The 26,289-nt window shown below is 38.9% G+C and overlaps 2 protein-coding genes and 1 non-coding gene across 3 annotated transcripts; all 3 read right to left on the bottom strand.

Moving 5' to 3' along the window:
* Positions 1-2,331: 2,331 nt before the first annotated feature.
* LOC105054016 (36.4 kDa proline-rich protein-like) lies at positions 2,332-3,316 on the bottom strand. Its single transcript, XM_010935385.4, has one exon. It carries the CDS (start codon positions 3,059-3,061, stop codon positions 2,597-2,599), a length of 465 nt encoding a protein of 154 aa, XP_010933687.1. The 5' UTR covers positions 3,062-3,316; the 3' UTR covers positions 2,332-2,596.
* A 5,610-nt stretch (positions 3,317-8,926) lies between these two features.
* On the bottom strand, positions 8,927-12,445 carry LOC105054343 (uncharacterized). The gene is made up of 4 exons (XR_003802181.2): positions 12,272-12,445; positions 12,022-12,107; positions 11,799-11,894; positions 8,927-9,406 (listed from the first exon to the last, which is right to left on the bottom strand). It is a non-coding gene; the product is annotated as an uncharacterized protein (transcript).
* A 9,468-nt stretch (positions 12,446-21,913) lies between these two features.
* Positions 21,914-23,621, bottom strand: LOC105054015 (uncharacterized). Its single transcript, XM_010935383.4, has 4 exons — positions 23,237-23,621; positions 22,995-23,151; positions 22,550-22,608; positions 21,914-22,271 (listed from the first exon to the last, which is right to left on the bottom strand). Exons 1-4 carry the CDS (start codon positions 23,429-23,431, stop codon positions 22,125-22,127), a joined length of 558 nt encoding a protein of 185 aa, XP_010933685.2. The 5' UTR covers positions 23,432-23,621; the 3' UTR covers positions 21,914-22,124.
* Positions 23,622-26,289: the final 2,668 nt, after the last annotated feature.

Here is a 26,289-nt window from a genome sequence, read left to right on the forward strand (position 1 = left end):
CCGTCACTAATATCATTAGTGACAGTAAACTGATTATTAGCGACGGTAAATAACATAGTGAATCTAATAATAACAAATTAACTATCTAAGATATCATAGTGCATTGAATTGGAAGGAATATAGAAACTAGTATTATAACATATTTTTGTTTTTTGCATTTTTACCAACAAAGGAAAAATATGGACATCATTGCATTTTGATTTTTCTAAGAATAGCTACCATCTATATCAGGTATTGAAAATTGTTAAAAATTCAAAAGTTGTTAAACATAATGTCTGTCTATTTGGACAATATAGTACCATCATGGTAAATGGTTTAACTTATGCTCATTTTATTATAAATTCACAAATGAATGTTTGTAATAGAAATTTTATTATACATCATTTTTCAGAAATATAGTGAAAAATATTGTTCAAGAGCATTATGAAATTTAATATATATATATATATATATAGAGAGAGAGAGAGAGAGAGAGAGAAGTTTGAATAACAAAGATCAAAGGATGATAATCCATGATTGTATTACATTTATAGCTAGGATGTTCAAGATACAAATCCATGGCCTTGATCGCCCTGCATTGTCTGAATTAATATTCAAATGAAATGTTCCTTCGAAGCTGCATAAAATTAGGAGTATAAATAAATTGGATTGTATTATACCTAAATTCAACTCCAACCCAAAATATTTTTAACTTAGAAATTTGGCTCCAAAATCGAACCAAATACTCTACTAGTCTAATCCAATCCAGTCCAAAAAAGTTAGATTAGATTGGACTGGATTTTTAGACTTTTATATATATTAGATTGCAATTTGGATGATCATTCAAAAGCAAATTATATGAATTCAAAATATGTACTACTTATACGTACTCTACAATATCACCCTACATCTAACAACTGATATTATAATAGTAATGGATAAAAAATAAAAAATATAAATTTCAATACTAAGAGTTACAACAAGTCGTGCTATAATAGCACTATGTCAAAAACATAAGTTTTAGATTTTCAATAAAAACTACATCGTCAAAATATAATAAATTTCATAACATTTAAAAGAAACATTATATCAAAAAAATATATTTAAAAGAAAATAAACTTGAAACACACACACACACATATATATATATATATATATATATAATCCAAAAATCCAAACTAAAAGAATGGATTAGATTTGGTTTGGATCCATAGTTTATATTTTGGATTAGATTTGGATTTTATAACATTAAATTCAAATCTAAAGTTCAAAATTTTTAAAAATTTACTTCAAATCTAAAACCAAACTCCAAAAATCCAATCCAATCCTCTAATTTGATTTGGATCAGTTTGGACTTTGGATTTTCTTCAATCCAATTACATCCCTACATAAAATAATCTAGCACATGTCAAAACCTCCTCTGCATCATATATATATATATATATATATATATATATATATATATATGTACCCACGGTAGAAATTAACTTCCATATTTAAAATTAAAACTACTCACTTTCTAATCACTTATATATATATATATATGTACCCACGGTAGAAACTTCCATATTTAAAATAAAACTACTCACTTTCTAATCACTGTAACAGCCTTAAATTTCGGGCTGTTTGCAAAGAAAGACCCCTTGCATTTTTTGCAGCCAGTAATAGCTTGATTGGTGTCCTCCCTTCCGAACGTCTCAAGAAAAACCTAACCTATCTTTTACTATTTTGAAGTTAAAATTACCATATAATATCATATTCACCTTCCACTGGCACCATGAATGATAGCATGATCATCCACAGATACAGGAACCAGGATGTGTATGGCAACGAACAAATTTGACCAAGTTGACACAAAAGGAAAGTGTGAATATCTTCCCCGATTAATTTACAAGAAGTCATTGGTGAGAAATATTCATGAAATATTTCATATTTTTGGTGAAATACTAAACAATATATATTTATAAAAGGATTTATCTACAATCAAAATTTTGGCTGGATTTTTTAAAATGAGATTTTAAATTGTTATAAGTGATATCAAAATACATCTAGCCCGTAATTGATATGAATCAGAGAATACTACAGTACAGATTTATTTAAAAATATAAATAATATTATTTAGTTAATTATTTTTAGATGGGTTCTACATTGTTACAAAACCCGGATCTACCGTATGTTATTGAGGGAAAAATTAACATTTGGCCCGACAACTGAGAGAACTTTCACTTATCGCAATAAAACCTGGTTTGGACCCTTTTTGGCTGCAATTCCGTTCTTATTTGTAAAAATTGGACGCTGCAACCCAAGACGACAATAGCGTACACACAACGGTTCAGGCAACATTAATTTCCAAATAAAACCAAACTGGATTCAAATAAAAATCATTGCAAGTCAGTACAACCTAAAAGCCTTACAAATGATTTTGAGGCAAAAAGCCATTGCAAGTCGGTACAATCTAGCAACCTTCACACCAGTGAAGCCAGCTCTCAATCAAAGACAACCTAACCCTAACCCTCAACCAAATGCCGAACCCTATCACATGCAAGAAGCGTCACGACCCACTTCCAACGCACCAAACTTTCTAGTTTTGTTTTTTCTTGAGAAAACACCAAGCTCGCTAGTTGAGAGGGCAAGCGTAACCCCGAGGAGGGTCCTTCCCACAAGTGATGAGGACCTGGAGGGCCAGTGGGATATAAATGTCGAGGTTGAGAACCCTAAGCTTGATAGCAGTACAGAGGCACACCGCGGCCTCTAACTCCAGCAAGCCCTGCAGCACCGGACAGCACACGTTCTCGACCGGCTTTCCCAAACCAAGGTGGACCAGACCACCCAACACGTCGAGACAAAGCCCGAGTTTGAGAATGTCAAACGAGCACTTGGCCGGAGGTGTACTAATTATCGCCGGAAGGCCGCCGCCACCCTCGGATGGAGGTGGAAGCAGCATTCTGGGTGGCTTCTTTGTGGACGGAGGCCAGGGTAACGTCGGGTGGGAGCACGAGTCGCAGGCGAATGCCACCGGCAATGCAATGGACGTAAGGACCATGGATAGAAGCAGTGATGCCTCGGTTAATTTGGAAGCCATGAAGATAGCGTCTTAAGGATAGGAGGAATATTATTGCACGGTAGGTGGATTTATAACGAGTTCTAAGCCCAACCCGTGAACTCTTTTCCAATTATCTAGCGCTTTCCGCCTTTCTTTTTAATTTGATCTTGTCTTGAAAGAGAAGTGTTTCAGTATATTTTAACAGAATTATTATTCGAAGGGTATGAGAACAGCACTGGGTTTGTGGATCTCCATAGCACCGATCTAGTTCCCCGCCTCATGGAAGTCCATGGTCTCTCTCTCTCCCCCCCTCCTGTCCCTGGTTCTGATCATCTGACCATACCTGGACGTTTGGGTCATGGTTTTCCTACTTTGAGGCTTAATTAATTTGGATTTTCTGTTGTTGGGTTGAGCTTTCATAATAACTTCATTGCCTATTTAAGCTTGAGCAAGTACGGTGGCACTGAGTCCAACTTGACCCCAAGATGTTCTGAATCTAGGTAGTTTAGAAGTGCAATATTTAGCCCTAGCTAGTAGTATTCATATATCAGATATTATCATTCGGTGGGGTCTGGAGTGTGCCGAGCCTCATTGCAGGTCAAGTGTACATGGCACAATTCTAATATCTAGGGACTGACGTTAGTGTAGTACTTGTTGATCAAGGTTGTTCGAGTCTGGAAAGATGAGGTCCACACCCAAGCCATTTGGCGGTAACGTTCTGGGTAAATAACCATGCCACCCATGACTCTAAGTTTAGCTATGCATGGGTTGGTCTGAACCGGATCCATGTGGTTCAGATTGTCGTCTATCCAATCCAACTGCACCATGCTTTTTCGGAGAATATTGGCCATTGGTTCCAAAAAAAAAAAAAATTAATTTCTCAAGAATAAATGACGGGTGGTGGAAGATAAGTAATCCTCAGGGCACTCCAACTCTGTCCTCCTCTCCAGCTTCAAAAAAAAACTCTATCCTCCTCTCGTATTTTGTCGTGGCAAAAGACACAGGAAAAGACGGTGCCCGACTGCAAGTGGATAGAAATGTGGGTCCGCAGTTCTCAATTCGGCGTTAGTATTATATGGTCTGGTTCAGTCCTCGAAGGAAACACGTGAACCCCTTTCGTCTCGTAACTATTTAAGTAGCGGTTAGTGTGTGCTCACCAAAAGAAATTTGTGAAGTACTTGATCAGAAAATGCTGTAGCTTTTTATACATTGGGGAGATAACATCTTGCAGGATTCTTCACATATGTGTCTCGGCATCTTAATGGCGTTTGACTACATTTGTTTGTAGTTGGCTCGTCACGCATCACGGTGTCAGAAATCTATGGGAGAGAACCCGGTTTGTGCAACGGAGGTTTTGGTAGCCAGGAGTTAAGGTACAAAGGAATCAGCATCCGATGCATGGTAACGTTATGCAGACAACCAGTGGTAGGCTTCCACTGTAAGAAGTAGGCAGATGATGCAGGCAATCCTCCACCAAGTGTCCAGTTTGTCATGTGTTGTAGTAGTTAGAGCTTGGAAAAACTTGCACTACTCCACCATGGTTATTGAAGCATGATACAAATTAGGGACCTCCATTTGAGAGGAGACCACAAATGGCTGGTTACGTATCTCTTTTGAAGAATACTTTCTTTCACTCAAAAAAGGTGTCTCTTTTAAAGAGAAGATATATACCGTCGGATTAAAAAGGCAAAATGTTTATACCCGCACGATGCTAACATAGAAATAGCTCTCGTACCAAGCATCGCTATGCTTCAAGAATTGCAAACAAGGTCACCCATGTCTTTGCCTGCTTTGCTATTATTCCTATCTCTACATCTCTCGTGATCTCTATAAAGGCTATATACCTATTTCTCAAAGTGATTGGTAATTAAAAGTGTTGGAATAACTTAGCGGAAAAGCTTCCACCATCAAATATATTTTTGAAATTAACTTAATTAACTTGATCCATTTTGAAAATCTATCAGCTTTTTTAAAACCTTAAAGCTCATTCTTTGATGGATAAATATTATGGTATAGTTGGTCGACTTCCAACTTATCCATATTTTCATGCTTCTCTCTAAGTGAATAAGTTATTTTCTCATAAAAAATATTGATTCATGAAATGAAAGAAAAGTCTTACCCATCTAGAAGATAGATAAGTCATTTTTTTCATCAATCAAAAAAATAAATTTTTTATTTTATTCCTAAAATATCTATAACAATATAATAAAATATAATATAATTTACTATTATAAGGTAATTTATCATTATAATATAATATATAATGATATCGTGTGTGTATGTATAATATATATAGTAGATATATTTATATACTAAAAAACATTATGAAAAATATAGATATATCTTAGCAACCTATCCAAAAAAAATAGTAATACAAGAAACCATGTATAATAGATTCTGGAGCTATTTATATATATATATATATATATATATATATATATAAATATATATAATATATAATTTTTCTATCTAATGTTGTCTAAGAAATATTTATCTAAAAAAATAGAGATTCCTAGATTAGTTATTTATCCTTCAAAGAATGGCCCTTTAATTTTAACTCTTGAATATAAAATCAAAGCTCTGTTGGGTTAAGAATAATAGATAATACCAAAATGCCGCTAGAAAACAAGGAAAAAAAACACTAACACGAGAGAACTTTGTTGTTTGCAAATATAAATTCCAACCTCTTTTTGCCATCCACTAACAATAGTCAGATTTGTACCATCAATAGTCAATAGTCAGATCTAGGCCCAAATGCCCTCTTTTTCCATAACACCATTTGACAGGTCCCCTCGTTCCCTGGCAGCTCACTAAAACTAGCCTGAGGGACAACCACAATGATCCCACATATCCATTTTACAGGATCTTTTTTGATGAAATGATTCGACAAAGCTTTAATTGCTCCAAAAGAAAGTAAAATTTAAAAGTAAAAATGATCTATCTTGACCTGCTATGCCCGTGTTCTCTGCTTATGTGGCAGTTCTTGTCACGTTTGGTTTACTCGGCGCTACTTTTTGACAAGTTTCATGAGATGCTGAGTGCAAATATCCCCTTCTTGTTTCTATTTTTGTACGTGGTCACATTAATCCCCGTTGCACAATAAGCCATGCAATTATATTTGGAAAAAAAAAATTGTCAGATTTTTACTCCAGTCTAACATGAATGTCACGGATTCGGATTCGAAACAAAGAAACGACTCCCCGCACGCACTATTAATCATTTAAGAAACTAGCATTAGAATTATTTAAATCAAAAACTTGGAAAACAACAACTTTCAAGGTTTGAATCTAATTTGTCCTCTAAATGGATGGTTGCGGTCGTTCAACCATGTGCTAGTTTGCAGGTCAAAGCAACGTAACAAAAGATGGGTGGCCCATAACCAATGTCCCCCAAAAGATAATTACCACATGCAGTTTAGAAAAAATATATTATCCCATCTAATTGGACCAAGTAGTCATCGCTTTCCAATATGCATTTAATACATATAGTTTCATTTTTTTTAATTTTGAATAACAAAAATATCTCTTCTCTTTTGAAAAATTATGACTTTCTGTTCATAATTTGATCATAGGATGTCATAGGAAAAGAGCATTATCGTTATTTAAAAATTTTATAAATTTTTAATGATGAAAATATCTTTTTTTTTTTATAATTTTTTTTAAAAAAAAATATGACTTCATGTGTGCAGAAAGTCATAATTTGACCATAAAATATCATAATATAGTCATAGGATGTCTTAATTTTTTCAAAACAGAAGTGGCATTTTTATCATTCAAAATTTTAAACAAAAAAAGTAAAATTATGAATATTAAATATATATTTAAATATGGTTAGATAGTGTACTTCATATCAATTTTATTGCACTATACATGTGCATAAAGGCTTCCTCGTTCCCAAAAATCAAAACTTAATTTTGAAAGACAGAGTACTTTACACTAAAAGCAAGGAAAAAGGAGGGGAAAGCAAGGGAAGAAGGCAGGGAGAACTAACCCAAATATGCATGTTGCTCTTCACTTGAAAGAAGAGGGACTGGAAGAGCTCCTTACTTGAAAGAAGAGGTCCCGGGTTATTGCTTAGATAACTACTTATTCGCTATCCCAATCAAGTTAACTTTTCTTTAACCAACTACCTGTTCTGTTAGGTTTGTCTTCCTTTCTTCCTATGTGGAAATAGAGCTTTCTCCGCTCGTAAAGAGAGTAAACAAACTACTTGTTAGCCGACATGACATCCCCCAGGAGAAGTCAAGCCCCCCTAGTACAGCGAGAGGGCTACAAGGGAATTAGGAAGGAGTCAAGAAGAGATTCGGTCAGTCTAACTTTTCTGGCTAACCAACTCCTAACCTTTCTTTTAGTTTCATAAATGTTTGTGCCGACTCTTTTGAATCAATATTCCATAGTTTCAGTTCGTAAAGATAGCATTTTAGAGCATTCAAACACTAGTGAATTCACTCCCGTGTGAAGGAAAAGGTCTCAAGAAAAAGAAAGATCAAAAAGAAAGAGACGAGACAAAGGTATCCAGCGAGACAATTCCCTACCGTTGTCTTGTTGAGATACTCTCTCATCAAAATAAAAAAAAATGCCCAAAAAAAAGAGGAGGAAGAAAGATTTTTCTATTCGTTTGAAGGCAGAAAGCGCATCCAAGATCAAGATCTCACAAGGTTCAGGAAAGATCCATCACAAAAAAGTTTTCCATTATTTTCTCCTCTATCCAAGAAAGCTACTGTAAAAAAAAAAAAAACCTTCCAGCACTTTTTTTTTTGATTGAATCGACTTTCTCGTCTAATAAAAGAGCATAATGCCGGTCTAGCTTTCTTCTTGGCTCTTTTCTGACAACAGAAGCACCATTTCTAAGGTGCGGGCTGTTAGAATTAGCAATATTTTTTTTTTAATAAATTAGAATTAACCATATTTAGGGGGAGGATCAGGTCATATCCTATTGTATGGCCCATCGCCTACATGCCTTGGTCGCCGTCACAAAGAAGCTCCAAACTAAACTGAAACTAATACCCTAGTCGTTACTCAAACAAGATGGGGGCGAGAGAATAATATCACATCACAATCCAATGCCTATTCCGCAACAAACCAGCATCTCCGGCCTGCGGGATAATCGTATATATGAGGAGTGGAACGGGATTGTTCCCTCCCACATCACAATCCAATCGCCATATTACCTCTCAATTTTTTCCATCCACTCATAATTCTTAAGTAAATAATAAAATAGGAGAGCAATTTTGTCCCGGATAAAAGACCAGCCATCACAAAGCACATTTAATGCATTCTATTTTCTCCTCTTATCCCATGCATTTATTCTTCCAACCAAACACTAGAACACGTTTATCTCATGGAATAGAACCCATCAGGTTTCCAGTACTCGATAACTTTTTCTTATTCCTCCAAATTTATTCCACAGTCAAAAGCTGGTAAGGAGTCATGCACGCTTTGCTTCATCATGAGGCCCATCTCACAATGAGAGCAACGAAATTGTAACAGACCAGCTTTTTGATGACATTTCTGAACTACTATAGCATTAATCAAAGTAGAAAGTATTAGAATAATGGACTGCAACTAGTACAAGTAAAAAGCCAGAATCAGTCCAGGAAATAGCACAGGGATCTATATGTTATGAAATCGTCCATCCACATTATCAGAGTAGAAAAGCATGAAACCAGATTTTGAGAAACTAGAGCATTCGTGTTTCCTATCAAAATCAATTTTTCAGGTTTCATAATTTATTAGTTTTTCTAAACAAGGTTCTCCAATCAAATCACAAGAACAAATATTTTCACTAAACTCATCTGTTATGGATCATATGAGGCCTGCTTTCAAAACATTTGACAACCAAAACAGCCCCTAATCATCATGGTGCGTGTTCAATCCGCTCTCATGGGATAAATTATGAAACCAATTCCAAGAAAGCATCCTCTTGATGAGCAGAGGATGTAGGGAATGCAATTCCTATAATCCAAAAATACAATAAATGGATATGGTAGAAAAACATAGCCAAAAAGAATAATCAGACCCAAAGTGCAAATTGCAGTCTGAGATCACTTCCATGCTGCTGGTATGTATGAGAGGTTTTATAGAAATAAGAAAAGCATAGCTACAGGCCAAGTTGTAGGGCACTGAATGCAACCGTTTGGACAAATTTCATCACCAGAAGAAAGAAATGCACAAGTTCATCTCACGAAGACAATCAGGAACCAGAGCATAACAAACCAAGCATTGCACACAATCCATTATTTCTTCTCTTTCGGTCATAGCGAACGCTTGCAAACAGGCAGTATCAGCACAGCATCAGGTACTGAACTGAACCATTCATGGACTGCTCCTATGGCTCTCCAGTAAGCTCCACCCGCAGGTTGTCATATGGATAGACTTTTGGTGTCTGGAAGTACAAAGAGAACATCAGAACATAACTTACAGCAAAATTACACTAAGTGCTTCCTTGGCTGGCAAGGAAACTGCCCAACCAGAACTCAATATCCTCTTGCCAAATGAGTAGCATGCAATGTAATCAGAAATTTCCTCTCATCATAACTTCGATAATGAGAAGTCTATATAAATCAAAATTAATATTTCTGAAAACTTCTCACACCATTAGGTGTGCCCATATTTTTTCAGAACCATGAAAGAAATCCAGGAATTAGAAGCATCAAAATCAGTGGATTTTTTCTTGAAGGGGACTTCAGCAAAGTTTTTTGTCATTTGCAATAGAATATCATGCATCCAGGCTCGATGAATTGAGTTATACCCCAAGAAATCATGGATTCAGAGTTCAAAACATGTATTCTGCTCACAAATGAGCAATTTTACAGCCTTAAACCAGGATAAGAATTTTATGCAGCAAATCACAGCTTTAACTTGTAGGCACAAACATAATGATAGAAGAAAATATTAAATCAAAAACAAGCAGATCAGATGATATAAACAATTTGACAAAACTATCTATAGGATCAGGAGAAAACAGATCCTTGGATCCTTTCACTGGTCTCCAATGATAAGCAGATGTAATTATAAATTAACCATGATTTGCACAACAGAATTACTTGTTACATATTAGTGATATTTCCAGAGATAGTATAATGCTTCCATTTATTGTTAAAGTTCTTGTAACCAATTTGGCAACTGCTCCTGTACAAAAATAGATTCATTATAGTCTTCCAAAATTACAAGTGGAATTCCATCAGTGCATAACATAGCTGTGAGACATCTGTCCTGCTTGACATATGATGTTCAAATATCCCACCAGGCAGGAAGCTTGCTTGATGGGACTTTGGCAATCATTGGAATTGACTAGTGAGATGGCCAATAATAGACGGTGAAAGTAATGTAAAAGACAAAACACCTCAATTAGTCCTTTAGCCCCAAGACACAATATAAGATGTGCTAAGATGCAACAGGGTGAGGTCAGATCTGGTTCAGATCAGCTTGGCCTCAACTAGCAAGTATGAAGTGCTAAACAGCTGGCTCAAACTTGATTCAACCAATCAACAAGCACAACTTCCTTGGCCTGAACATGCTGGTGGGTTAAAGAGGCCAAGCCAGACTTAACCTAGAAGAAAGGAGGAAATAGAAGAGGAAAAAATGAAAATTGGAAAAGTAGAAACAGAGGCAGACAGTGTTAATGGCAGACAGAAATGCAACAACTAACATGGAAATGGCAGGTCGAGTGTCGATGATTGATGGTGGGGCCATATGATTGGGATAGCTAATGATGACACCAAATGATGGTCAAGTGTGGTGATGGAAGCAAGCATCATGCAGGGCATTGGGTTCCATTCAAAATCAACAATAGAGTTGTAGGAAGAGAGAATAATCCAATCTGGTCCTCATGAAGCATTGCACATAGATGATTAATGTTGCTTCTAACCATACTCAGCAACAAGGAATAAGAGACACTGGTCAGAAGATAGGTTTGACCACATTTTCACTTGACACAGTCAGTTTATAGAGCTATCAGAGGTGTTCTCTAGATGTGGTATCAGAGAAATCTTACAAGATAAAGCCTCATTCTATTTGAACCTTCTTGATTGCATTGATATTTGGACAAGGATTTTCTGCATTGCTTAGTTTCCTGCAAGTGATACAAAAATGTAGGAACAAGGTCTTTAGCTCAAATAATAAGATTAGCTGTTTCGAGGATGTTGTTCAGTGTGTTTGATGAATACATAGGGACCATTAGAATGAATATCTCTACTAGATTGTTCAATTGGTCTCCTCTATCAAGATGTTTTAAGTTGAATTCTCATGCATATTCAGAGGGTCAGAAGTTGGAAAATTGCATGGCTTCTTAAAGATGCAAATTAAAGTCTAAAAGGCCATGGCAAGGGCACTTTGGGGGGCTACAAATAGAGTTGTTTAGTGTTCCATTAGATTCTAATATACCAGTATTATATATTCAGGGAGGTTCACGTTCTCTGTTTGTTCTCAAAACATGCTGGAAGGAATTTGTAGATGATGCATTCATTCAAGGGCGTTAAGAAAACTTGCTGATTGTGCACTTCGAGAAAGTCAACGTTACAAACATTCTAAGCGAAGGTAACCATTCGGAGATTAGCTATAACATAAGATGTTAATCATTTTTTTTCCTTCTCTCTCTTCTTTTTTCTTTCTTTCTTTTTTTTTTTTTTTGAGATAATCATTTTGATTTCAGTCAATGAATATAGATATAATTTGAATAATAAAAATGGAGTGGCGGGAAAATGGAATAGATATTGTCAAAATTCAAAAAAAAAGAAAAAGAAAAAGGAAAAAAAAAAAAAAGAAAGGATACTCACATAGGGAACCTTTGATGCTTTGTCATTCCACACAGCTAGCAACCCAAGCGTAGCGAAAAAGCCCAGCCCTCCGCCCAGCCAACCCAATGCCTCATACTGTGCGCGAAAATAAAGAATTCAACAAAATATTCGATGATCTATTCAAACATATCAACGGTAACCCAAAAAGGCAATAAATATTAAAACCCTAATATTGGAATAACAAGCATAAGGTCCGCGATACCTTGCCGATAGTAGCGGCGAGGCGATCATGCAGGGCTCCGGGCATGGGGTTCCATTATCTCAAACCAGTTCGTCGTGAACCGGGAGCTGAATTAAGAAAACAAATGCATGAAGAATAGGAAGAAGAAAGGAGGTCCTGTGAGGTTCACAATCATTCCATTCCATCCAATCTGGGAGAGAGACAGGAGAGAAAGAAGATGGAGGAACAAGAAGAGGGATGGATTACGGGCTTGTCGGGGACGATGGCTTACCGACGGGAAGGCCTCTCGGCATGCCGGAGCGGTTGCGGAGGGAGGAGGCCAGGGATCGCCCCACCACGCCGTTGCCTCCCATGATCCGAGATCCTACGCTGCTCAATCTCCCGACCATTTCTTTTTTTTTTTAAATTCCTTCTCTTTTCTGTCTCATTGCTTCCGCTTCTCAGGGAGGAAAAGTAAGGGGGGTCGTCCTCGTATCGTTTCGGTTTCATCAGACGGTGCGTTTGACGGGCTCCAGCCACGGAGGCGACTTAGCCGCCAACTAGGCGTTTGGGTGCGAGTGATACGTAGTTTGATCAACTTTTGTTGTATTTTTGTGTCCCGGCCCCTGGGATGATTTAGATTCAGTGGGGCAGCGAGCCATCCATTTTTTTGTTCGTTTCAATTATCAACTGGTTAGACTTTCTACCTTTGGTTCTTCCTTGTGCAAAATCTCTTCTCACTTATGATACATATCATCACTCACCCTTTTGGTACAGTCATAATTGAATTTTTGAAAGGACTTGTCTGTTTTGTGGAAAGAATTTTCTCTGATATTTTTTTTGATATAAGTGGACGATTACATCATCCTAATACGAGTACAATCCATAAATTCAAAGAACAAAAGATCCTATAAGACTCATGGACACATCTCACCTTATCGTCAAGTCTAATCTTCGATGTGTTAGGATTTGACGCCTCAAGATTCGGTCTACATTGAGCCTACAGCGAGATCCGCGATGAAAAACGGAGTCCAACGAGCTCAAGATCATCTCAAACAGAATTCGGACAGAGAAGATACGTGCGAAAAAAAAATCAGCATGAAACTCGAAGTGGTGGAAGATTGCTGGCGGCCGGCGGCAAGCCGACAGAGCGGCGGCAGCGCGGCCACGCACGGCGGTGCGCGGCCTAGGCACAGCAGCACACGTCTTGGGCGCGCGGCCCAGGCCCATGCGGCCTGCACTAGGAGTCCTAGCCCGGTCCACCGTGGATCGGACGGTGCATAGGAAGGCACATGGACCACATAGACATTTTCCATGCATTTCTCGCGGCCTACGAACTATTCCGTGGATCGGTGCACGATCGGAGGGCGTGGGTTGCTTCCGATTTCGATCCAATGACTCCAGAGATTTTCTGGGTGATTTAGGGAGTTTTCTTAGGCAGTTTAGGAGTCTTTAACCTAATCTAATACAGATTTGAAGCCTTTAAAAAGGTTTGATCGTGAACAGAATGTGGGGTGGTTCATGAGTGGTGCGGCGTTGATCCGAGAAGAGCCCAGGAAAATCGAAAACCCATGAAGAAAGGGAGACGCACGGCGCTGAGAGGAGGAGTAGAGAGACTTCTGGACAATGGACAGTAGCCGCTTCAGAGGTTCAGGGGGTCTTCCTAGAGAGAGAGTTTTTGTGAGGGAGAACTTCCTATGAGAAAAAAAATTGGATGTACGAGAGTTGAGGGTGAGATCTCCTCTTATAATATTTCTTTTTCTCATAGTGAAGTTTGCATGCCCCGTAGAGGCAAGTCTTTTTTTGGTTGATCCACGTATTTGATTATTTTCTGTTTTATTTCTTCTTTCTTCCTGCTGCATCGCGCGGTATCGAGAAAGGTCATAAAAGGTGGTGTGGTATCAGAGCGAGGTGGTATAAGGATGCAAATTACAGTAGTGGTGAGCAAGACTGAAGATGGAGAAAACAGGATCAATCAAGATGGAGATCAACAAATTTGATGGAAAGAGCAATTTCTCCTTGTGGCAGGCAAAGGTGAAGAACGTGCTCATCCAGCAAGAGTTGATCGATGTTCTGTTATGCGAGGAGAAACCAACTAGCATGAAAGTGCAAGATTGAAGACGGCTATAGATGCAGGCGGTGAGTACCATCCGCATATACCTAGCGAATGAGGTGGTGATCTATGTGCTTAGCGAGACTTCTCTGACGGTACTGTGGTCGAAGCTCGAAGAGTTGTACATAGCAAAATCTCTCACCAACACTCTTTTCCTCTAAAGACGGTTCTATCAACTGCGGATGGCTGAGGGACAGAGCGTGCAGGAGCATGTCAACCACTTCCAAAAGATCCTCACAGACCTCATTGGCGAGAATGTTGAGAAGAAGATCAGGGCACTAATTTTGCTAGTATCGCTTCTACCTTCGTATGAGTCCTTGGTGACTGCTTTTCTAATGGGAAAGAGCACCATCAAGATGGACGAGGTCACCGCGGTGATACTCCAAAACGAGGTTCTCAGGAGGGAGAACCCGGCTTCCAGCTCAAATGGCGGTAGCTCAGCTTTGGTAGTTTCTGGAGGAGCAGAAGGCGATAGATGGAGCGATAGAAGATCGCGATGATGGCGGTCCAAGTCCAGGATAAGGAACTTAAGCAAGACCAGGTGTTACTGGTGTGACGAGTTGGGGCATTTAGCCAGAGATTGCTTTCAACTCAGGGATCGGACGATGGCTGCTGTAGCGATGGTCAGTAGCGATTTAGAGAGAGATGTCCTGGAGATATCTGATGAGGTATCTACTTTTTTTCAGTAGTGGATCTTAGATTCTGCATATATCTATCATGTATGTTGCAGAAAAAATCAGTTTGACTCGCTAGAGAGCAGTGAGGATGCTGTTTATCTGTCGGATAAATCATGCTGTGCGATCAGAGGCATCGGGATGGTTAGTTGGAGGACACATGATGGTACAGTAAGGAGATTGAGAGAGGTCCGATACATATCTGATTTCAGACAGAATTTTATCTCACTGAGCAGACTGAATTCGAGAGGCTACAGGACGGTAGCTGGTGGAGGAATCCTGAAGGTACTATGCGACGATAGGATTGTTCCGGAGGAGAAGAAGAAAAAGAGAGGACATTAATATCTGATGGGGAGCCCAGTGCGAGGTGGAGCTTCAAGAGCCAGGAGGAGCTCAGAGCAAGGTGGAGCTCCAAGTGGAGGTAGATCGAGCATGAGACGCCAGACTCAGGAGGATGAAAAGCAATATCGCAAAGTGAGATTCCTATTGCCGTAGGATGATACCCGAGCAGATCTCAGATCAGGAGGAGCACAGCATATAATGAAAATGGAATCGAGCGGTCTGGCTTGACTCCTATGTTTGTCCATCTATGATCAGCAGGCGATTGCCCCAGGACATGGAGGCGAGGAGATCCAGAAGCTCTTTGAGTCAGGAGAAAGCCGAATATCGAGTCGAGGTGGAGATTGTTAAGATTTGATGCCTTGAGATTCGATCCACATTGAGCCCATAACAAGGTCCGTAACGAAAAATGAAATCCAACGAGCTCAAGATCACCTCAAATAGAGTTCGGACGGATAAGATACGTGCGAGAGAAATCGACATGAAATCCGAAGCGACGGAGGACCGCCGGCAGCCGGTGGCAGCACGGCCATGTGCGGCGATGCGTAGCCCAGGCGCAGCAGTGCACGGCCTGGGCGCACAGAGCCCGGCCCATTGTGCGGGCGCGGCCCAGGCCCAGGCGCCTGAGTGTGCAGGCCGACCCAGGCCCAAGCATGCGCGCAAGCGCAGCCCAGTCCCACGCAACCCGCGTTAGGAGCCCTAGCCCAGTCCATCATGGATCGGACGGCTTACAGGAAGGCACGTGGACCGCATGGGCATTTTCCATGCGTTTCTCGCAGTCCACGGACTATTTCATGGATCGGTGCGTGATCTAAGGGCATGGATTGCTTCTGATTTTGATCCAACTGCTCCAGAAGTTTTCTGGGTGATTTAGGGAGTTTCTCTTAGGCAGTTTAGGAGTCTTTAACCTAATCTAACACAGATTTAAGGCCTTTAAAAGGGTCTAATCATGAACAGAAGGTGGGGTGGTTCGTGAGTGGTGCAGTGTTGATCCAAGAAGAGCTCAGAAAAAATCGAGAACCCACGAAGAGAGGGAGACGAGCGGTGCTGAGAGGAGGAGCAGAGAGGCTCCTAGACAGCGGTCGCTTTAGGGGTTCAGGAGGATCTTCCTAGAGAGAGAGCTTTTGTAAGGGAGAACTTTCTGTGAAGAAGAATGAAGGTTGAAGGTGAGATCTCCTCTTATAATATTTTTTTTTCTCATAGTGAAGTTTGCATGCCCCGTGGAGGCGAGTCCTTTTTTGGCTAATCCATGTATTTTATTATTTTCTGTTTTATTTCTTCTTTCTTCCTGTTGCATCACATGGTATCAAAAAGGTCCTGAAAGGTAATGTCCTAGTGAGACATCTACCCTATATGATGTACTCAATAACATAAGATGTGATCCAATCTGTCATACTATTCATCTCCTGAAAGATATTTCAAAAGAATCATGAAGAGAAGTCTAGATGTCATAGAAGAGTGGATGGACTTTCAGCTACTCGAGTCATCTCGGATCCAACCGATAATGACAACAGAATGTTTTTCTATGAGAATCCTTTCTGTCCACAGCTCCTGCCTACCTCATTGAAATATTTTTTTTTGGAAGCTAATTTCTAAAAATATGATGTCTGGGTAGTTTTGATATATTTGATTGATTATAAGAAAGTGACAGAATACCTTATATTTGATCGAATATTTACTCTTCTATAAAAGCTATATAAATTATCTATTATATTTTTTATAAAAAAAATATTACCCATTCTATTCATTATTTTAAAGATAATTTTAGAAAAAAAATTTAATTCCTAATAATGAGAAAGCCTTTTCTATAGAACATGAAAATTTTATTTTTATAAAAATATCATTTTTCAAAATCTGTTTCTTGAAAACTCTAATTAAACAAAAGAGATTTTTTAATTTATTTTCATTCGCTGCACTTTTTCCCCTTCTCTTCCTACAAAAAATGGGTCCAAAATCCTCGTGCAGCGTATAAAGGAATCCTAACATCCTACATTGATAATCATATGTAACATTGCATCCCTATTGTACATATTTTGCTTCACCACGTGAGAGCTATTAATTGGATTGATTCGTTTATAGGCCAAAGTCTTTGGTAGATCTTAACCTAAGTGCCATCCATGCCATATGGCTCCATGGATAAACTTCTGTGCTAGATTTGTTTGCATTCGACTAGATGGTGTAGCTCTCACTAGCACCATGTCTAGTAGGCCATGATTGTAGGTTTTTTTCTCATTCATGATGGGTTGGAGGATAAGATAAAAGATAAGATGAGTGATTTTATTGTGAAACACCTCTTTATATCAAGCAGGATAAAAAGAGGATAACCTACTTTTAGGGGTGAAAATGATATGGATAATATCCATCCGAATCTTTTTTCATATTCGAATCAATCCGGATATAGATGAAAATTTGATGAACTAATTAATATCCATATCCATATCCATATCAATATCCATCAAAGAAATGTAGATATGGATATGGATATGGATAGACAACTATCCAATCCCTATCCGAATATCTGAATCTATCCGTAACTCTACATAATTTTATATAATATTTATTAATTTTTTAAAAAATATATAATTATATAAATATATTATTAACTTATCATCTGAGTAATTTTTTTAATTATATAATTATAAAATTTAATTATCCAACTTATATCTATAGTTATATCTATACTTCTAGTATCTAAATTGCATCATATTCATTTAAAACAAATATGGATATAAATTTTTGCATCTGAATAATATTCGCATCCATATTTATATTAATCAAATAAAATAATATATATATATATATATATATATATATATATATATATATATATATATATTAGTATCCTATCCAATCCGGTTTGAGTCCTACCTCCCTTCCACTGCACTTTTTATCAAAGCAATCTTCATTTCCACACACTTTAGAAATATCATATAGATAGAGCATCGAAGAACCCAAAAAACCTCTTGGTATGTAAGCTTCAATGTTGTTGTCTTGATGACAAAGATGATGACCATTCTTAACTTTATGTGCTACCTATTTCATAAATCTATTTTATAGTTTATTTGGTACCCGGAGAGCTTGAAAAGCCAGATAACAGGACTTGGGAAAAGGGAGATGACGTTGCTTGAACTTTTCATAACAGCAGAACGTGCATTTATATGTTAACCGGAAAGAACAATTGTGTTTATGTTGCCTCGAGAAGGGTCAAATTCTCTGTTACAGTTGCCGATCAGTTAACTACTGCACCCCTCGCATCCTAATTTATTCGTTATGATAAGCTTCATGTTTATTAATTTGAATTTGCAAGTGAGAGGAAGCAAGGAAATAGAGATGATGAGCCTTGGACTTCTCGACGTCTTTTGAAGCAAAGCATACTTCAAAACCTTGAAGTCAATATCCAACTCTCTAATTTAGCTAAAAGATCTCATGGCACGTTTTGTGGAAAAAAGTATTTAAACTTTATTCTACCTGTTCGTTAGCAGTCTCGTGTGTTAGTTTAAACAGTCTCGTGTGTTAGTGACTTAACGCAACCGTCGGCTTTATTGGAAGAAAGCCTTTTTGGTCTCATGATTAAAGATACGGTTTATACTTCAGATAATACTAGTTGAAGCAATGGCAATGCATTTGAGGTAGCATTGGATTAAGCATTAGAAGTTGGTCTCAAGCTTGGGATTAATTAGACCCTTTCAGAGGCCAAGTCGGGCCAGGTTCAGACTAGGCTTTACCTAAAGATTACAAATTTAGTTAGGCCCGACTTGGCCTTCGAGACTATGTTCTAGGCCCGTGCTTGATCCTACTCGAAAACTTCAAGCTTCGAACTTCATAACCATTTTTAAAATACAAAAATATTAAAAATATTTTAAAATATTTTTTAAAAATACTAAATATGATTAATTAATTACTGATAATAATTTAAAATATGTCCATTATCTCATCAAGTTTACATATTAACAATAATTATCAATTAAACCTTCAAATATGTCAAATATATATATATATATATATATATATATATATATATATATATATATATATATATATATATAAAGCACAACAAAAAAATTAGGATGGGCTGGGCTCGGGCCTGGCTTTAATCCCGAGTCCGAGCCTGGTACACTTGTTAAATGGATCTGTATTCGAGACCTAGCCTGGGCTCCTGGGCCTAAAATTTTTGCACAAGCCATCTAAACAACTTTGGGCTAAAATTTGGCCCGGAGGACTACCGGTCGTGAACAAGTCCACTTGGAATCAGGATCTCCCCATTTATTAGTGCCGTCCATCCTTTCGTGGTGAGCTGCAGTTCGCGACACCATCGATCATAGAAAGTCAAGAAACGGACATCCATCCCATGTGCTGCTGGGTGATCTTGACCGTCTGATTCCACGGGAAACACCCGTGTCGGTTTTGCTGTTGGATTCGGGGCGGGGATGTTTGTCTTTTTCTAAGGCACGCGTTTCTTGTACCCCATTCATCTACTCTTCATGCATTTCTTGGTGGCTCCAATTTGAGGAATAGATTGTTATTAATTTAATGTGACTTAAGAGGGAGCAGTCTTGGGAGGCATGAAACTATTGTCCCCAGATGCACTTGGAATATGGAAGTTTGATGGACCACCTGGTTGTAATTTGCACCCCAGTTGCACATGGGTCACTTCTTGGGTTTTTAAAAGAAAAAACATACAGTAATGTATAAAATTAGATATTAACTTACATGGTTGAGTAGTGTGGTGCATAGTTCACTAATTTTTCCTGCTGCAATCAACTCCCACAGAAAGGACATGATGGCAGATAAGTGCAATCCTTTTATCCAATCTTTCCACCAGAATGCTAATTTTATGTTAATTATCAAGCGTGCATGACAAGGATACCTCTGCTTGGAATTTCTAAATTCAATCATGGCTATCGTGGATGGAAGAAAATAAGATTGGCTAGGGTAAAGCCTGTGTTTATGAGTTAGACGTCTCAATAATATTGATGAGGTTTGAGAATTTTGTTTTAATGAAATGAATTAAAGATGCATGTGGTATGCAGCTGGAGTCAGAATCAGAACTTGAATAAATTGAAATGGGGAACATAGTGATCATATCCTTAATGTATTTAATTGATGACTGGAATTAATATCGGAATCAGGATGGCATTTGAATATTATAAAAAAATAAAAATCGAATTTTAGAGGTTGAATTTTATTATTTTTATCTAAAATCAAAATGAGAATATAATTTTCTTTAAGCAACTGGTTTGAATGGGAATTATTCATTCCTATTTGTATTCTCATGACATGTCCAATTTTACTCAACCAATTATGCTCTAAAATTTTTAAGATAAATGAAAGGAATTAAAATGATAATTAGCTCGAGCCTGATTCAACACTGAGTACGATGTGGCTGAGACTTTGAGATTCATGCTGGTGGGTGATTTGACAGTTCCAAATCACATGTGGACATGTCTCTTCTCAGACGTCCCAAAAAAAAAAAAAAAAAATCACGTGCAAGCTACTTAATTGCCTCTAACGCTGTTGAGGGGAGGAAATATCTCCGAAGCAGCTTTGGATGCAAAATAAGTGGAGGATGTCCCTCACCATGACTTATTCCACCACACTTTCTGCATCTCCGAAATAGAGTAACGCCACGGGGGATATCCCCTCACCTCACGTTATAAATCTATTCCGCCTGGTGGTCGGATAGATTTATGATGCAGAATTGGGCGGACGAGGGGGCTGTGGAGGTGGTTTGGCAAATTTCTACCTTAAATATTTCATGACAATATATTTCAAGAAAAAGATCCATTCGAGCAATTAGGCGCGCGAGTGGGGTGGAGGTGATCCTTCTAATTTTCATAAATTAAGGAATCCATAATTAGCCAGTCCTTTTTTGGGGCCCAGATGACTCCCAGGTGGAGCCAGCAGCTCGCTTTGTTGTGACTCGCACGGTAGTTTATTGAATTGCTACCGTGGGTCTCCCGAAGTGAAAACCCAACTGCACACAACCTGCAAACATGAAGTAGTGAAGATAAAACAGCACCATTAAAGTTAATTTTTGGAGGTGAGTAGTTTTCTGTTGGACCCAAGGGTATTAATGTGGAGAAGGCAAACTTTGCTTATGCCCATCAATCCTTCACAATGACCTTGGTTGCAGAAACTACAGGATAGGGACTGCCAACATATGATTCACACCACCATTAATGGCCATCCTAATTTCTCGTATCTTAGCATGTGCTTTTATGGTCCATGCTAGAGATAAAAAAAGGAGAAATGTGGACAGGGTCCAAACATAGGTCACTGGCATATATTCAGGATTTTATCAATTGAACCAGTTATACACTCAGATCGCTGTAACAAGTAATTCAGAAAGGTAACGAAAAATCTCTGCTAGGAAGTGTGATCAAAAGCCTAGTGTTAAATTTCAACTTTATCAGCGTTGGAGTTTATAGGTTTTGGAGGAGTGTTACTCTATTGTGTCGCTCAGAATTACTTGTTTGCCTTGTCCATCCTTAAAATTTTTTATGAAAGTAAGTCGTAAGATTCTTAATTAATAAAAACAGGAAGTCCTTTTATACACAACGGGAGGGGAAAAAACAGATGTATAGTAGTCCACATCAGAGGCAACAAGTATCAAGTGCTTCTTGGCTCCCGGCTTTATTTGTCGGCATTCAATTTGACCACGTCTCACCCACCTGAATTCATGCCACGGTGGTGACTTATCTGATGGAGAAAATGAAGCCAAGACATGAAACATTCCTGTTACCAAAAATACTGTAATCCCATGTGGGAAGGGACCAGCAGTTGAATGAGAACCGAAAGTGCCAAGAGCTAACAGATAACTGCCTGCTTCATTTATGAGAAATCCAACTGCCACACCTTCTATACTTCCTTTCCTTACTTAATTTTAGATTTATTACAATTATCAAACAACTAAGCACTATTGTCTTATGAAGGAACCTTGTTCCTCAAATGTTAACAACTTTCTCCTGCAACCTGATTCCTTAGTTATATAAGTTGTGGTAGAACGCCCGCGTAGGTTTCTATTTGTTGTGAGTCGATGGTCCTCGTCGGGGCTTTGGGTAGTCCATGGCTAGCAGGTCCACGACTGCATTCGTCTCGTTGAACCCTATGGTTACTTCATTAGACTCGTATTCTAGCAATGATTGCACTCGCCTCCCCGATCTCACCTACACAACAAAGAGATCATAGCATGTCACTCTCTATTCTGAATTTCCAATCTTAACATTTTTACAATTAAAAAGACCAAACAGTAGATGAATGCATGCACGGAGTGCATGCACGCGTTTACAATTTACCCTTGCCACCCTCCGTGAGGACATGGTGCAGGAAGTGGACAATGAGTCGGGTTTCTCACCACCATTCCCTGTGCATTTGCTCCCTAACTACTATTAACACTCTTCCTCACACCCATCTAAAACTACAAGAAAAATTATGTGCAACTTACCTTTGGTCGGGTTGTTCGTAGCAATCCAGCGTGAGAGGAAGGCATTAGAACCTCACTCCCTGCGCATCCCAATCACTATCAATAATCCTGAACTATTGCATCATGTTATGAAGAGAAGAGTGTAGAGCGAAAAATTATGCAAGATAATATTCACATATTGAAGCAATAGAGAGAAGATCTTCTTTTACCCAAGCGTTATCTATAGTACAATGATAAGAGAACCAGGTCACAGCAACGAGCAAAATGCATATACCCTGTGTTACCTAACTAATTTTAAACTGTAAAGAGAAGGTATAGGAAGAGGACAGGGAGAGATGGCTTCAGTTGTGGGATGGGGGATGGGTTCTAGGGCCCATATAATCCAAATTGAACCCTGGATTTTCTCTGTGCCACTTGCGAGGCACACGCCATGAAACTTTAACCACTGATGGGATTCGAACAGCACCTGATACTGCTGCATCTCTCTTTGCCTCAACATCCTTTATAGGAGCCTCCAAGTCTTTCGGCCTTCCCACGGTTGCACTGCTCCGAATCTCTTCCTCCGATGACGCTTGCTTCGGTGGGGCTGAAGTCTTGTCGTCGAGCCTCACGACTGCAGAATCCTGAAAGGAAATAAAAGGTTAGAAAGAGAACGGAACAAGGCCAAGTAGTCTTTCCACACAAAGGTGGTGAAGGTGTTACACCAACCTTGCTTGAGTGATGGAAAGCTCTGTTGAAATCTTTGTCATGAACAATTAGATGACGGCCATCGCATGCATTAATAGAAAGAGATAGTAGGAGAACGAGGAGAATAAGAGAAGGCATGGTGTTGTTAGTCGCAAAGCTGATGTTTGGGTGGGAGTTTGGTGAGAGTAGGAGAAGAGTATTTGTAGATAGTGGCATTAAATGCAGGTATGTATGAGGTTGAAAGGAAGCGTGGTAGTGTTTTTCTCTAAGGGGACACGCAGAGGGATGGGTGACAGGGAGAGGAGAGGAGAGTGGTGGGAGGGAGAGAGAGAGAGGAGATATGGAAGGGTGGACAGCCCTGTCTACCCCTCCAACTAGTCTCTCAACAGAGGGAAAAGGGACCTGGGAGGTCCCCTTGTGAATATATAAGCGTGGTAGGTTTTGAGTGAAACCCGAGATTTTTCTGAAAAAACCTTCATGTCACTTTAATGAGACTGTGATTTAGGGAATTGGGATCAGTGTCGGCTGCGAGAAGATGCAGCTTAGCAAACGATGTTATAAAATAATCACTCTTATACCTACTTTTAGCCTCTCCCCGGGGGGGTCGGGTGGGGTGGTGTGGGGGTGTGTAAGAGAGAGAATTAGGAAAACAAAATGTAATAAGAAATTTGTTTGGATCAAAGTCCACCATTTAAAAAAAAAAAATGCTTTGCCCATCTTTTCTTTTCCTGTTTATGAAAAATCATATGCAGTAAATACAATTGCTCGAGAGAGGAGAGAGGAGAGAGGAGAGAGGAGAGAGGAGACCTACAACTACAATATGCTATTCACATATTTTTTTTGAAAAAAAAATCCCCACTCAAAACCTATTTTTGTATCTTTTACAATTAGGGTGCAATTGAACGTGATACCGAGGCTTCTAACATGTGAGCTGAGAACTTTCACTTTAAAAAATGATGTTGCATTTATAATCCTACACGTGCGGATAAGAAATTTTTAAAAATTCAAATATAATAATATTTATTTGATATAGGATATGTAATTAATTAATTTTGATATATATTTTTACAACTCTTGTTGGGACAATCCAACCAACTCTCAGATTCCGACTCCCAATCAGCTTCATAAGCACAAAATACCGACTATCAATCAGCTTGCCGACCAACAGTTGATTATCCTCAGTCATCAACAAACTCCAATTACGATAATTCGACTAATTTCAGATCGATGACCATCAGCATATCAGAATTACTGACCGATAATCATTCGGACTTCCACAACTGCTGATATACGATCGACATATTCTGATTATCGATATATAGTCGGCTTACCAGAAACCACCAACGCTTTGCCAAAATATGATCAGTGATGGACATAACCACTCATCCTACGATCACACAATATCGAGATAAGTGGGACCCACATGTCTAATTATTACAAACGGTTACCAACTACACGTCTATAAAAAAAGATAGATAAACAGTATTTGGTAAGACAATTCTAGACGGATACTCTGCCACTTTGAATATTCTATCTGCTGTTCACCACTCTCCACTGACTTAAGCATCGGAGGATCTCCGTCGGACATAATTTCGATCAGTGCGGACTTCTTTTGCACATGCTCTTCTCTGGCAACGGGTGCAACAGGAGATTGACCGCAACAGATTGACGTATCAGATAGGGAGAGAATACGAGCAATCATGGCAAAGATCAGAGTTCAGAATAATTCTATAGGATCTGCGAGGTAATCTTTCTGTCGGAAACATCTTTCTCTCTCACCTCCATTGACAGAGTTCAGCTTTTCGCATCCTGTAGTCACTACGAATGCATAAATTATTGCTCTAATGCAGTAGATGAAGGTGTTGACGGAGGCGGTCCACAGCCTCCAATAACAACAGCAATAGTATCAACCATGGGCGAAGGAGTCGATGGCTCATTCAGTGCCATCCAGGCACAGCCGCCATCCTCCATGATGCTCACTTTCTTCATCTCCAAAATCACGACCGTCTCGACGCTCTCACTGAGTCGAGCAATCATGTTCTCAACATTCTCATCATGCTGCTTATCCTTCACGGCGATCTTCTTCTCTTTCTCGTATACATAGCATCAAGAAGGGAAAAAGGCCGCGTACACCTTCTCCTTCTCCATCTTTGAGTTTTTCAGGAGATTCTACCCCTAAATTTTTCTAACAATAGCGGCTCAATGACTATGAGCGCAAGTTTAAGGGGATCGACCACCAACTTGCCCAACTTCAGGTGGAAGGTCGAAAATCTAACGATTACGACTTCCATACTATCCAACCTCTCTCTCAGTGTATCTTGGACGAGCCGATCCCATTTCGATTCAAGATGCCGTAGATGGAGCCATATGATGGTTCCACCGACTCAATTGATCATTTGGAGAGCTATAAGGCTCTCATGATGATCTAGGAGACAATCGATGTCTTCTTATGAATTGGCTTTCCGACAGCTATTCGAAAAGCTGCTCAAGTCTGGTATTCTGAGCTTCAGTCGGAAAGCATAAATTTCTTCGAACAGGTCGAGCATTCCTTCGTGGCTCATTTCAACACTACCCGAAAGATGTCACGGACATCTGATAGTCTCTTCTCCATCAAGTAAGATGAGACAGAGATATTAAGAGATTTTGTGGCTCGTCTCAACATGGCCACACTTAAAATCAGGGATCTTAATAAAGATATAGCCATCTCGACCATGAAGAGAAGTCTGAGGAGATCCAGATTCACCTATTCTCTGGATAAGACTCTCCTCCGGACCTATGTTAAACTCTTGGAGCGCGCATATAAGTATATTCGCACGGATAAAGGCGTTTCTGACTGACGCCAAATAAAAGAAAAAGGTTAGAAAAAAAAAATAAAAGAAAAGTGAAGCTCCGACCGAATCAAGTAAGTCAGCGACCAATAAGGGAGCTTCACCCCGTCGATGGAGTCCAAGGCCAAACTACTATGGCAGCAGGTATGATTCCTATACTCTTCTTTCTGCTTCCCATGTGCAGATCTTAATGGAGATCGAGGGAGAGGAGTATCTTCGACATTCTCCATCGATGAAAGTGCCACC

The sequence above is a fragment of the Elaeis guineensis genome, chromosome 11 (genome assembly GCF_000442705.2).
Source record: "Elaeis guineensis isolate ETL-2024a chromosome 11, EG11, whole genome shotgun sequence".
In the NCBI taxonomy this organism is placed as follows: Eukaryota; Viridiplantae; Streptophyta; class Magnoliopsida; order Arecales; family Arecaceae; genus Elaeis; species Elaeis guineensis.